The 15102-nt window shown below is 45.9% G+C and overlaps 1 protein-coding gene across 1 annotated transcript in view; it reads right to left on the bottom strand.

The window, feature by feature from the left end:
* Window positions 1-15102, bottom strand: part of GFRA2 (GDNF family receptor alpha 2) — a 101593-nt gene that overhangs the window by 51230 nt on the left and 35261 nt on the right. The window contains exon 3 of the mRNA XM_023736674.1: window positions 12027-12381. Coding sequence (XP_023592442.1) covers window positions 12027-12381 — 355 coding nt within the window. The remainder of the gene's footprint in view (window positions 1-12026; window positions 12382-15102) is intronic.

Consider the following 15102-nt stretch of genomic DNA (forward strand, 5'->3'; position numbering starts at 1 on the left):
ATGTGTATTTTCACCAAAAAAAAAAGAAAAAAGTTGAGTATTTAGAGGGTTAAAATGTTGTGGGGTTGTTAACCAATGTCATAAAACAGCACGTGTGTTACTGTTACATGAAAAACTATCTGTTCTGTAAGCCTTCACCTGAAGTACAATAAAATATTAAAAAAAAAAAAAAATAAGCGCCGAATGAAGGGTCAAATACCAAGAGGTAAAGGAGAGGAAAAGTATTTGCAATGAATAAGTCGTTGGTCTTGCAAAATTCTATCATTCGATCTCCGGCATTGTTTTGATCACCAAGGCCATATTTTCCAACTACCCATCCTTCTCCTTTGTTTCTAACGTTTTCATTCCAATCCCCAGTAGTTAACAATGCATCTTGACTGCATGTTTGATCAATTTCAGACTGCAGAAGTTGGTAAAAATCTTCAATTTCTTCATCTTTGGCATTGTGGTTGGTGTGTAAATTTGAATAATGGTATTAACTGGTCTTCCTTGTAGTCCTATGGATATTATCCTATCACTGACAGTGTTGTACTTCAGGATGGATCTTGAAATGTTCTTTTTGATGACAAATGTGATGTCATTCCTCTTCAATTTGTCATTCCCAGCATAGTACATCATATGATTGTCTGATTCAAAATGGCCAATACCAGTCCATTTCAGCTCACTAATGCCTAGGATATCAAACTTTATGTGTTCCATTTCATTTTTGATGACTTCCAATTTTCCTAGATTCATGCTTCATACATTCCACATTCCAATTATTAATGGATGTCTGCAGCTTTTCTTCCTCTTCTCATTTTGAGTCATGTCACATCAGCAAATGAAGATCCTGAAATCCATCCACATCATTAATGTCGACTCTACTTTGAGGAGGCAGTTCTTCACCAGTCATATTTTGAGTGCCTTCCAACCTGAGGGGCTTATCTTCTGGTACTATAGAAGACAATGTTCCACTGCTACTCATAAGGTTTTTCACTGGCCAGTTTTTTCAGTAGTAGACCGCCAGGTCCTTCTTCCTAGTCTGTATTAGTCTGGAAGCTCTGCTGAAACCTATCCACCCTAGGTGACCCTACTGATATTTGAAATATCAGCGGTATAACTTCCAGCATCACAGCAACATGCAATTCACCACAGTATGATAAACTGACAAAAGAGTAGTGAATGAATAACAACTTATATATTGCAAATACCCTTTTTCAACAACATAAATGGTGACTATACATGTGGACCTTGCCACAGAGAATACACAGGAATCAAAATGACTACATCTGTGGAAAGGGACTATGGAGAAACTCAATATCATCAGTCAGAACAAGGCCGGGGCCAACTGCGGAACTTGGTCCTATGCAAGTTCAAGTTGAAGCAGAAGAAAATTAAAACAAGTTTACAAGAGCCAAAATATAACCTTGAGTATACCCCACCTGAATTTAAAGACCATCTCAAGAATAGATTTGACACATTGAATACCAGTGACCGAAGACCAGACGAGTTGTGGGATGACATTAAGGACATCGTACAGGAAGAAAACAAAAGGTCATTAAAAAGACAGGAAAGAAAGAAAAGGCCAAAGTGGATGTCAGAAGAGACTCTGAAACTTGCTCTTGACCATAGAGCAGCTAAACTGAATGGAAGAAATGATGAAGTAAAAGAGCTGAACAGAAGATTTCAAAGGGCAGCTCGAGAAGACAAAGTAAGGTATTATAATGAAATGTGCAAAGACCTAGAACTAGAAAACCAAAAGGGAAGAACACACTCGGCATTTCTCAAGCTGAAAGAACTGAAGAAAAAAGTCAAGCCTCGCGTTGAAATACTGAAGGATTCTATGGGCAAAATATTGGACAAGACAGGAAGCATCAAAAGAAGATGGAAGAGTCACTGTACCAAAAGGAATTGGTGAACATGTTATCAAGAGGGTCCAGTTCCTGGGGAAAGGCATCATGCTTGGTAAAGTGGAGGATCAGCAGAAAAGAGGAAGACCCTCAATGATTTGGATTGACACAGTGGCTGCAACAATGGGCTTAAACAGCAACGATTGTGAGGATGGTGTAGGACCAGTGTTTTGTTTGTTCTGTTGTACATAGGGTTGCTATGAGTTGGAAGCAACTCGACGGCACCTAACAACAACAACAAAGGAAGAGGAGGAGTCCCAGGGTGGTGCAAATGATTAACATGCTCAGCTGCTAACCAAAAGCTTATAGGTTTGAGTCCACTCTGAGGTGCCTTGGAAGAAAGGCCTGGTGGTTTACTTCTGAAAAAAAATAAGCCATTGAAAACCCTATGGAGCATAGTTCTACTATGACACACATGGGGTCGCCATGACGTCGTAGTCAACTCGACAGCAACTAGTTTTAAAAGAGAGAAAGTGGCACTCTAGGCAGGGAGAGAGCCCATGTCAATGAGTGGGAGCAGAATTAATCAAGGAGCCCTCTGGGAGCAATGCAAGATCAGGGTAACTGAAACTGAGTCTTGTTTCTGTGTAAGAAAACACACACACACATAATTGCAGGTGACGCCTTTGGTATGAACTTACCAGCTTGTATTCTGATAACCTGTGCATAAATGGCATCTCCCCAAATAGGTCATTCCTCCTTACAACCACACAGAGAGGAAGTGGGTCCTCATGCAGAACTCAACAAGTGGGAGCACTAGCTAGACAGGGGTGCACCTTGTCTCTCTAGGATGTGAGCTTTGTGGAGCCCAGATACCTTGAGAGCACCCTGGATAGTGAAGGTTAAAGACACTCTCTGCCCAGCAGTGCCAACATTCCTGTAGTGGCCAAAGAAAGAAGATGAAGAAACCATATCTTGTGAGCTAAGATATCTAGGTTGGAGCTTCTCTCTCTGTTTATTTCCCCCAGAGCCGTCAGTAATGTTAAACTTTCCAGCTTTGTCTTAACTTACCACAGGAAATTCAAGGAAGTCATTTGGACACCCTTTGCACAATGTTAAGGGTGAGTTGAGCCCCAAGTGAAGTCAGTAACAGGAACCAGCCTGGGATCCCCAAGAGGAAGATGGATCTCAGAGTGTCTGGTAGGACTAGGATCTCATGGTCCCTCCCCACATAAGACAGTCTCCCTCTACTACCAACCTTGGCAAAAAAAAAAAAACAGTTGCTGTGGAGTCAACTCCAACTCATGGTGACCCCATATGTGTCAGAGTAGAACTGTGCTCCACAGGGTTTTCAATGGCTGATTTTCTAGAAGCAGATCACCAGGTCTTGCTTCAGGAAGTGCCTCTAGGTAGAATGGAACCTCCAACCTTTCTGTTAGCAGCCAAGCACATTAACCCTTTGCACTACCCAGGGACTCCTTAAACCTTAGCAGTTAGGTTTTATTCAGGAATGTGGTGATTTCTTTACCCACTGGCACTCCTGAGCATAGCTTTGCTCTGAAATGAATGTAGCTGTTGGGTTCTGAGCTCTTCTCAAGGCCAGGCAGGCTCCTCAGGGAGGTTCATCTGTCTGTGGCCCATGAAGGGGCTGCTCTCCAGTGCCATCAGAGACCTGGTAGTAGCAGAGGAGAATTGGGATTTCAAGAAAACCTGAGTGAAAACACTATCACTTAATTTATAATGTGGCTCTATTTCCATTCCAGAAGCAATAAACAGAGTCTTGTCATTAGACTATAAGTGCCATGAGGGCAAGGACCTCTACCAGGCCCCAGGAATGACTGGCTGGGCTCTAGCTGGGTATCTATTCCGCCCCTCCCACACTCATGGCAGGCAACACTAATCAATCACAGTCCTCTTTGCAAATGATCCAGAAGGTTGATTCACAGTCCTTCGCTAGGCATCCACTCTGAGCTGGTCATTTAGAGAAGGCATAGGTTCTTAAGCTTTTGGGGGCTCAAGGAACCCTTTGCAAATCTAATGAAAGCATTGAGTTTCTCTCTAGAAAATACACACAGAACTTCTAACTATAATTTCAAGATTTTTAAGGACCTCTTCTTTACAGGAAGTAAAGGCTTGGAAGCCCCACAGCCCATCTGTTACTGTTAGTTGCCAATGAGTTGATTCCGACTCATGGCGACCCCATATATGCAGAGTAGAACTATGCTCTATAGGGCTTTCAAGATCGCCAGGTCTTTTCTTCTTCAATTCTGCTGGGTGGGTTCAACTCACCAACCTTTAGGTTAGCAGTCAAGTCCAAACATTTGTGCCCCCTGTGAAAATAATCATTTGCTGCCATTTAGAGATAAGCTGCTAAAAGCATCAGTCATTGTACTCTGTAGACAGTTAAAAAGAAGCTGAGGGACAGCCTCAAGGACCCAAGAATCAAAACCTAGACCTGTTCATCCCCACTGCCTAAAGATAGCAGACACTCACTAAGCCAGACAAGAGGGAGGGTTTGCTAAAAGAACTCCTTCCCACCCTCTGAAGATAGTCTGGCAGGGAGGGGGAGCCCAACTCCCTCTGCCTTTCTAACAATCCCCTGGACAAGGACCTTGTCCACAGCAGTAAGGGGCCCAGGCTGCCAGGGTAGCCCAAGGCTGCATCTATTTATATACATCCTCAGCACCCAGAGGTTAAACAACAGCCCAGGATATGGCACAGGGCCAGCAAGGAGCTATTTATACACTCTTGGCCAATCAACAGAAACAAGGCATTTCAGTAGGCCTCTTCCAAATGAGGCCTTGAAGGGACACAGTTGACAACAGGACAACAGAACCATCCTTCCCACAACCCTCCAAAAACCACTTAAAAAAATTTTTTAGACCATCCTTGCAACGAGTGTAACCTGAGAGGATGGAAACTAAGAGACTGTGCTTTAACCAAAACAAAAGTAGGTCATGGCTCATGGTGGCGGGGAGGGCAGGCTAGGGTGAGAAAATTCGGCCAAATTCCATGAATTCTTTCCAAGAGGGTCTCTGAGGTTCCCAGACTCCATGTCAGAAGACTTTTAAAGGAAAAGCCTCCCCTGGTCTTCCCTAGACTCTTCATTAGCTTATTAAGTCTATAGCCCTACAGGCTCATGGGCTGTGAATCAGACAAGAGGCAAAGGGCAGAGCTTGGTCTCTGGGGATGCAACTTCAAAACCAGATGGAACTATGGGTAGAGAAGTGAGCTTCCAGTCACTGACTTCCTCTGTCACTGACTCCAAACTGATCTAGGTCCAAAGGGTGGACAGAGGATTCAGAAGTGCTTCCAACAGCCCTCAGGATTCAGCAAGCAGATATCCTTGTTTAATCGAAGCCTTCTGCGAACCCCAGATCAAAGAGAGACTCGAACACTTTATCCTTAGTGACATTTAATAAGACAGCACAATGGAGTTTGTTAAATATCACACAGGTGATGTATTAGGCTTGCCACTAGGTGTACCTCACAGCAAATCAATGGACTTGCTTTAATGCAGTGCCAGGTAAAGTGAGCTCTGACAGAGCTGCCCCCCAAGAATCCTGGGCCAGAACTCACTGAGCAAGAAGCCTAGGCACAGCTGGGCCAACTCCCCAAGCAGAACGAGGGAGTAGAGGGGCCTCACGGGCCTAGCTAAGTCAGGACTGGGCACTACAGCACTAGAGCACAGGGCACGTTCTGGGGTGACACTCAAGGCTGAGGGTCTCATTTCCAAAGAGTCAGCCCCCAGAGAGGCTTTTCCATGATCTTCATTAAGGCCAGCTTCATTCAGTGAAGTATCCAGGAAAGCAAGGTTTTCGGGGGAGGGGGGGCGGTCTCAATTTTCCGTTCCAAACACCATGCTACCATGCTACTGGGCTCTCTCATTTTCAAAATAAAGATCTGTACCTGTGACACCCACCCTGGCCAACTGGCAAGAAAAATACAAACCAAGAGGAAACCAGACCTGGAGATGGAAGGAAGAATGCCTCTTCCCAGAACACAGTGGAGTGCCCCTTCCCAGAGAACAGTGGAATGTTCCTTCCCAGAGCACATTGGAATGTTCCTTTCCAGAGCACAGTGGAATTTCCTTTCCAGAGCATAGTGGAGTGCCCCTTCCCAGAGCACAGTGGAATGTTCCTTCCCAGAGCACACTGGAATGTTCCTTTCCAGAGCATAGTGGAGTGCCCCTTCCCAGAGCATAGTGGAGTGCCCCTTCCCAGAGCACAGTGAAATGCCCCTTCCCAGAGCACAGTGGAATGTTCCTTCCCAGAGCATAATGGAATGAATATACCTTCCCAGAGCACAGTGGAACACCCCTTCCCAGAGCATTGTGGAGTGTCCCTTCCTAGAGCACAGGTTTCTGTTCTCCAGATGTCCCTCTCAAGCCACCTGTCAGCCCCTTGGTACTAACATTGAGGACCCACAGGGCCACCTGAACTCCACCATGTACCCTGGGGAGAGTAATACATGGGTTAGGAAGCCAGGCCTGGAAGAGCATGAAAAAAAGACAACTCTTCTCCTTCTGGCCTGCTCTGTGGGACAGACAGGGAGAAGGGTCTTTCAAATACACCCTCCCAAACAATCTACACTGAGAGGCTTCTCTGGTCATTTCCTCTTATACCAGAGATTATCTTTCCAGTAATATAATCTCAAGTGGAAAAGGTAGGAGCAGGGGGAGAAGGCAGACTGGAAAACTACTTCAAAAGAATCAGAACCACAGAGCTGTAAAGGTCCTTGAAGACAAGTTGACTGAGCATCCTTGTTTGAGCAATAAAGAAACTGAGGTCACAAGGAGTGAAATGGCCCATCAGGACCATTTGGGAGACCAGGAGCAGAGCAAGGAGAGAAGACAGGTCACCTGGCTCCAGGGCCACCACAGCAACCACCTCCATTGGCCACCAGTCATCTCTGTGTGTTTGTCTCCACACCATCTCCCCCAACCCATCCCAGACCTCAACTCTGAGTCATAGGCAAAGCTCTCTAAAGGATACTTCACCATTCTGTAATACTCCCCCAGGCTCCTACCAGATTTATCCTTAACCCAGGTTCCACCCTCATTCATGTCCTACCACTTCCAGGATCATACTTTAAATCTGCACGTGGATGAGCAAGTTGGGTGGGATGGGAGTTAGGAGGAGGTGGGATTGGAGGAATACCCTGGTTCTAGATCAGCATCACCCAGCCACATCCTGGAGCAACTGGAATTCCCTACTCATGACGCCAGGCCTCACAAAGTGAATCGTGCACCTAATTCAATGATTTAGGAGACACAGCACTTCTTACATGCCCTGAAGTTGTTGTTTAAATTTATATCCCAAAGCCTGCAGCCTACCTGCTTGGCTAAGTGCCTCTTGGAAACTATCAACACTTTGCTCCTGGGATTCCTCAGTCCTTGACCCTCCTAATACTTGGCCTTGTTTAAACACGTTTCTGGTTCCATGATGTAAAGTTTATCACTCAAGTCTCCTGTTCCAAGCTTCCACCACCACCAGGCTGAAAAAAAGTAAAAATACCTCTGTCTCTTGAAACAGACCTTCTGTAAGCCCCTGTCTTAGTTACCTAGCGCTGCTATAACAGAATTACCACAAGTGGATAGCTTCAACAAACAGAAGTTTATTTTCTCACAGTCTAGGAGGCTAGAAGTACAAATTCAGGGCATCAGCTCCAGAGGAAGGCCTTCTCTCTCTGTCAGCTCTGGAGAAAGGTCCTTGTCATCAATCTTCCCCTGGCCTAGGAGCTTCTCAGATGCAGGGAACTCAGGTCTAAAGGACACACTATGCTCCTGGCATTCCTTTCTTGGTGGTAGGAGGCCCCTCTGTCTCTCTGCTCGCTTTTCTCTTTTATATCTCAAAAGAGACTGGCTCAAGACACAATCCAATTTTGTCGATTGAGTCTTGCCTCATTAACATGACCTGTCACTAATCAACATCATAGAGACAGGATTTACAACATATAGGAAAATCACATCAGATGACAAAATGGTGGACAATCACACAATATTGGGAATCATGCCCTAGCTAAATTGATACACATCTTTTTGGGGGACACAATTCAATCCATGACAGCCACCAAGTTCACCAGCTCCAAACTCTCCTATCTCACTCAGGGCCACAGACCCCTTAGAAGTCACACTATATTATCTCTTCTTAAAATGATGCTGTAAAGAAAATGGAAATCCTCACAACTGGATCAATAAAGAACATTATGGAGAAAAAACTGAAGCTGTCAAGGATTCCATTCTACTTGGATCAACAACCAACGTCCATGAAAGCAGCAGTCAAGAAATCAAATGATGTACTGCATCGGGCAAATCTGCTGCAAAAGACCTCTTTACAGTTTTAAAAACCAAAGATATCACTTTGAAGACTAAGGTGTGCCTGACCCAAGCCACTCTCTTTTCAATCACCTCATATGTATGCAAAAGCTAGACAATGAAAAAAGAAGACAGAAGAAGAATTCATGCATTTGAATTGCAGTGCTGGTGAAGAATACAGAATATTGGATAGACTGGCATGGACTGCCAGAAGAACAAATGAGTCTTAGAAGAAATACAACCAGAATGCTCTTTAAAGCAAGGGTGGTAAGACTTCATCTTGCTTACGTTGGACACATCAGTAGGAAATACCAAGCACTAGAAAAGGACATCATGATTGGTAAAGAAGAGGATCAATGAAAATGAAGGAAACCCTCAATGAGATGGATTGACACAGTAGCCTCAACAAAGGACTCAAACATACAAATGATCATGAAGATAGTGCAAGTCCAGGGAACATTTCATTCTGTTTTTCATAAAATCATCATGAGTTGGAGCCAACTCCATGGCAACTAACAAGAACAAAAAAAAAAAAAAATGCTGATAAAGGGAATGCTGATATTCATGCCGTTCCTCTGCTCAAGACCCCTAGTTCAGACATCTGAGGGGCGCTTGACTCCAGGCTTCCCACTGCCAGGCTCCCCACAGTCATCTGGCTGTATGGGTGCTCCTCACCTACACAAATGCATGGGGTCTTGAAAGCTCCAGGCTTGTCATCACTCCTCGACTTGGACTCATTGCTGGTCTTCACCAGCTCCTGTGAAGGCCTGGTTCCTTGTCCATGCATGCTGTCATCCATGTACACTGTGTAAGAGCCTATCCAACAAGATCATGTTAGCATCAGAAGAAGAAGGTGACCAAGCATTCACAGTCGCTCATTTCCTATCCTCTGCTTTGTCTTGACCAAACTTTGCTCAGACTCCTCTTTTCCCGACAGGCCCCTGACCTCTTCTTGCCTCCAGCCTGAAGAAGCCAGGCATTGAAGAAAGTACGATGTGACCCCCTCATCACCTTCTCCTGATTTTTCCTATCAGACCCCACTGGTCATTCCCCTTACATGTCCAGCTTCTGCCTAAAAGGTCCTGCTAATCTCTGTATGCCCCTCCTCACCCTAAAACAGAAGCCTTTTTCTGTTTGATTCTGAGACACTTACAGATTTCTGAGATCTCTGAGATCGGCGTGTTCTCCTTGTTGTAATAGTCTTTCATTCTCAATAAAGCCTCTCCCTATCTAAGTCCAAGGAGCCTGGGTGGTGTGCAAACAGTTTGCGATCCACTGCTAACCTAAAGGTTGGCAGTTCAAACCCACCCAGCAGCACCGTAGAAGAAAGGCCTGGTGATCTGCTTCCATAAAGATTACAGAAAACCCTACGGAGCAGTTCTATTCTGTAACACATGGGGTCACTATGAGTCAGAATTGACTCAATGGCTACAGGTTTAGTTTGGTTATTTAAGTCCAAATTTGCTTTTGTTTGACAGAGAGAACGTGTCTTGATTTAAGACTTACTGTGCTCCCTTCTATTGTGTTTTGGGAATTATGTGGGCCATGAAGCTTCCCCTTTATCCTCAGCTACCAGGAAGCTCAGAGCTCAAGCTCAGTAACTGCTAGATTACACTGTTGCCACATTGCTCCCTCCTCCTTTTTAGGGCTCTCAGTTTCTATTTCTAACCATTCCATTGTCATACACATAGCTTTCTTTCAAATCACCTCAGTTTTTATAGGCAATATGTTGTATTTTCAAGTAAGCAAAACAGAAAATCCTACTGTCTTCACAAAGCTTTCCCTGAGCTCTGCAGCTAGCTCTGGGGATCCGATCCCTTCTCTGAACTCCAGCACCACGTGTTTTCCAAACCACACAAAGTAGCACCTTCCCCTTCAGGGTACACACAGGCCCCAGTTCTCCCATATTACACAGAAACCCTCCCTCATCCCACGTTCCTCTGCTGTCACTGTCCCCTTTTTCCCCTGCCTACTTTTCTTCTCAAGAAGGTGATTTACACCCACTGCCTCTACTTCTGCCTTCCCTGATACTCCTTGTTCCACTGCAATCTGGCCTCCACCCTCCAATCCACTCAGAGTGGTCACAGAACCATCACCAGTGACTTTCAAACTGCCACACACACAGCACACACAATGTGCACACTCACTACACAATGCATACACCACACATACACACACACGCACGCACACACACTCACACTCACAGGCACTCTGTGAGGCACCATGTCTCCACCACTCCCTCCTCCAGAAAGCCCTTTCTCCTCTGGTTTCTGGGTGCACTCTCTCTTTGTTGTCTTTCCACCTCCCCAGCATTCCCTCTCAGGCTCCACTTCCTGTGCTCTCCCTTAAGTACTGGTGTTTCCAGCAGAGTTCTGCCCTTTCTGTCCACACCAATGGCTTCACTTATCACCAAACACAGAAGAGGTCCAAATCCATAGGTGTCTCCAGCCTAGACTTCCTCTTGGGCTCTACCAACCCTCCATACACCATTTCATTCACTCCTGTGGCTTTAATCACCAGCAAGGTGTCCAACAACTCCCAAACTCATCCCTCTACTCCAGCCTCCTTACTGAGTTCCAGACCCACATGTCCAAATGCCCCCCAGACCTTGCCACGGGGATACCCCACAGGAACCTCAAATGCAGCATGTCTCACACTGAACGGCTCATTGCCCAATAGTTATTGAAACAGGAAACATGACGGTCACTATTAACATTTTCCATTCAACTAATGTTTACAGAATGCTCAGCATGTGCCAGGCTTATGTGCAGAACTAGGATATAGAGTTAACAAAACAGAAATGGTCTTGCCTTCAGGGAGCTTTTAGCCAGTCACCCAGTCCTGTCCATTCTACTGACCAATCATCTCAAAAATGATCCACTTTGCCCCACCCCTACAGGCACTGCATTTGTCTGGCCAGTATGCAATAATGGGAAGAAAGCAGTATTCGACTGAGTGATCTTTGGAGCACATCACGTTCACCTATGATTTCCAGGCTTAGAACTGAGCACTACACACAGTAGGGGCTCAATAAATGCTTAACAAATAAATAGGGAAGAAATGAGAATTATAAAGTAAATTTCAACTCACTATAACAAAAACAAAATTTTTAAAAAATTCCTAATAATTAGGCTAGATTTATTAAGTATTTAATATATGCCAGGCTCTATGCTAAACTTTTGATGCATATTATGTAATCTAATTCTCACAATAACCCTGAGAGGTAGGTTATTTTATTCCTGTTTTACAAGTTAAGGGATGTAGGCTCAGGAAACTTTTTAAAAACTTGCTCAAGCCACCTACCTAGTAAGTGGGGAAGTCGGGATTCAAATTCAGGACTGTCAGACTCCAGAGCCCATGCTTCACCCCAATGCTTGCCAGACTCAGCTCTCACTATGGAATGAGCTGCCTCTTTGATTGACAAGAGCCCCTTCCCCGATAGCCACATGACCTCTGTCGGAATACTAGGTGGGGATTCCTTTAGAAGTGGGACCAAATTGGTTGAAGGTCCCTTCTTACTCCAAGGTTCTTTTGATTTTAAATTAAAAGCTTGGGTGTTCATCTTGGTTTCCCTCACAGTGCTCAGCATGAGGCTGGGCACATAGTAGGCAAACAATCAACCTGTGCTGAATGAATGAATGGACTGACGAATGAGTGAATGGGTGGATGGATGGATAAATGAATGGATGACAATTGAGTTTGCACATGCCCAAGTTAGTTTTAACTCTTTTTGATACTCCTTTTGCTGGGCTCAGGGTCATAATCCAACGAACCCCAGAGAAGGCAGAGAAGGAAGAACACCACCCAAGCAACAAGCACACCTGCCTGCTGACACCCTTCAGAGCTGAGCAGGCAGCAGAGCAGGGGACAGGTGCTCTTACCGGCATAGGTGGTCGGTCCGGCACACGCTGCGGAGGTCCAGGCAGTTGGGCTTCTCCTTGTCCTCGTAGGAGCAGCTGGGCAGGATGGTCTGCCGGCGGCGCTCAGCACACGCCTGGTCTTGGCAGGAGCAGAAGAGCATGCGGTAGGTATACTCGCTGGGCACACGGTCAAAGAACTGGCGCAGGGCCTTGTGGCACTTGCGGCGGTTGCAGCGCTCGGTGGGTGAGATCTCACGGTTGCAGATGGAGATGTAGGAGGAGCGCAGCTTCTTGCAATTGTCGTTCAGGTTGCAGGCCTTGGCAGCATCCAGGCAGTGGTTGCTCTTGGCGCTGACCACCGGGTCTGCCCCTGTCCCTGGAGGGGGAAGGAAGCGAGCAGTTCAGAGGCTCGCACAGGCACAGCAGAGAACACAGCCACCCGTGTGCTGGGGGACACCTCCCACTGTTCAACACACTTTCAGGGACTGCTCTTTGCCTCACTCTACTCATGTGCAAAATGGGGATAACTTAATAGGACCTACCCCATAAGGTTGTGGTAAGGATTAAATGAGTTAATATACAGGTCCATAAAATGCTTAGGACAGCACCTGGCACAAAGTAAGCTATATATCTTGAACTATTATGATGATGATTATTAATCCAAAGTCTTAATTAAAATGTACCACAAGCCTAAAAGGCAAGCAAGTAGGTGTGAATGGCCCCATTTACAAACGTGAGAGATGGGCAAATAAATTGACTGGCTCAAGATCACACAACTAGGCAGCAGCTGAGCCAAGACTGGCCCCCAGAGCCCCTGAACCACTGCCCCATCACTCCTCAAACTGCACACTGCATCCCCAGCAGCACACTGGAGCAGTGCGTCCAGTCAGAGGGTGTCACTGGCATTTAGAATGAGACAATTCCTTACGGGATCTTCAGCATCCCTGGCTCCAGTGTACAAAATGCCAATAGCAACACTACCACCATCCTCCTGCCTACCATTGAGACACAAAAACTGTCCCACATGGCTCAAAAAGCTCTCTCAGGGTGGGGAGGAAGAAGCCCTGGTTAGAGCAATCGGCTGCTAACCAAAAGGTTGGCAGTTCAAACCCACCAGCTGTTCTTCGGGAGAAACATGTAGCAGTCTGCTTCCATAAAGATTAACAGTTTTGGAAACCCTATGGGGAAGTTCTACTCCATTCTAAAGTATAGCTATGAGTCAGAATCGACTTGACGGCAGTTGGGTTCGGTCTTTTTTTGGCCACGGGAAGCAGGATGCTACTGCTACCTATGGAGAAGCACTGGGCTAGGAGTGCCAGCAGTGACCCGGCAAGGCTGAAGCACAGCCAGAACTCTAACAGGGCCCATCACATAACCAACCAAAGGGCAGGGATGCTGAGACTTTGGGGCCAGTGCCATGGCCTTTGAGTTTTGTGCCACTGCCCTTGGGCACTGAACAAGCAGGATTCCCAGGAATCACGTTCCCTCTGTGACGGCTGCCTCCACCCCACAAGTCACACTTGTTCTGAGGAGGGACACATGGCACACCCACCAGGCCCACCAGCAGCCAATGCCCACCTACAGTGCACCTGTTGGCCATCCTGAGGACAGGCAGAAGGGAGGGGGGCAGGAATTCAGCCCGCAAGTGCCTTCCTGAGACATTCTAGTAAGAGCCGGATGGGAGCAGCACTGGGAGATCATCTAATTCAACCTCCTTATTTTATAGATAAGAAAACTGAGTCCTGGAGTGGGCAGGTGGTTTGCCCAAGGTCACCCAGAGCACTGGTAGCAAACCTGAGCCCACACCAGATCCCAGATCAGCACCACAGTGCACCAGGGAGAACCATCAGCTGAAGATCTAGGATGACCTATAACCCTTTTATTCATTCTCCATCAATCCAACAAAGGCTTTTCAATATTTACTGAGCACCCCTCCATTCAAGGCTCCAAAAGGCATCAGGAAGGACCCAGGCAGAGATCATGCCTTCTCTCCCACCAGTTAGCCCAGGAGACTGAGCATTTTCAGCCAAGGTTTTGAATCAGTTCAGAACGGTTCAGTAACTACTGATGTAAATGAGGGCAGTATGCGCTCGTTTCATAGCAACCAAACCTGATGTCCTCCAGATTTTGACCCAGAGTAGAAAATAAACAGAGGGGCCCCACTAAAAGATGGCAGCTGACTGCGCCACTTCCAATGCGTGTCTCTCTTGACAGGCCTGCCAATAATCCAATCTCCCACTTCAGGCTCCTGAAACATTCGGGATCCATGTGGGAGACTGGATTATTGGCAGGACTATTTAGAGCAACACATATTCAAAGTGGTGCAGTCCGTCGCCATCTTTGAGCCGGGCACTCCTGTTTGTTTCTTACTCAGGTCAAAATCCTACCGGCAACAGATTTGGTTGCTATGCAATACATACACTGCCCTCATTTATGTCAGCAATTACTGAACAGTTCTAAACCAGTTCCTCATGCTCTGATCTCTTGGTCATTAAAGAGCTATCAAGCCTCACCTCTGCACAGTCCTCTGCTAGGTGTTGTGTTGGATATAAAAGTGTATTCTACTCTCAAAGAGCCTACAAATCTAGCTAGGAAACCAAGAGGCAATACAGCAGAGTGGTGAAGGCTGGGCCTTCTAGAATTGCATCATCTGAGTTCAACTTCTGGCTCTGCTCTGATTAGCTGTGTGACCTGAGGCAAGTTACTGAACCTTACTAAACCTTTACTGCAGTTTCCTTTTCTGTAAAATAGAACCTACCTCATAGGGTTGTTGTGAGCATGAGTGAGATAGTTCATAATCCTTTTCTCTCTCCCACATAGTAGTTTTGCCCTGTCTACTGGATCATTCCCATCAGCTATTACATTGTTCATCTTTAAAAAAAGACCTCCTTGTGACCATATGCCCCCCTCAACATACCACCCCATTTTTTTGCTCCCCTTTAAAGTAAGATGCCTTAAACAAGTTGTCTGTCAAACAAGTTACTTGACCCAGTTGTCTCATTTTTCTCCTCCCATTCTCTCTTGACCCTACTCCAGCCTGGTGTTTGCCTCCACCTCTCCACAGAAAGACCTTTTGTCAACAATTGGAAATCCTCAG

The sequence above is a fragment of the Trichechus manatus genome, unplaced genomic scaffold (genome assembly GCF_000243295.1).
Source record: "Trichechus manatus latirostris isolate Lorelei unplaced genomic scaffold, TriManLat1.0 scaffold00090, whole genome shotgun sequence".
Classification (NCBI taxonomy): Eukaryota; Metazoa; Chordata; class Mammalia; order Sirenia; family Trichechidae; genus Trichechus; species Trichechus manatus.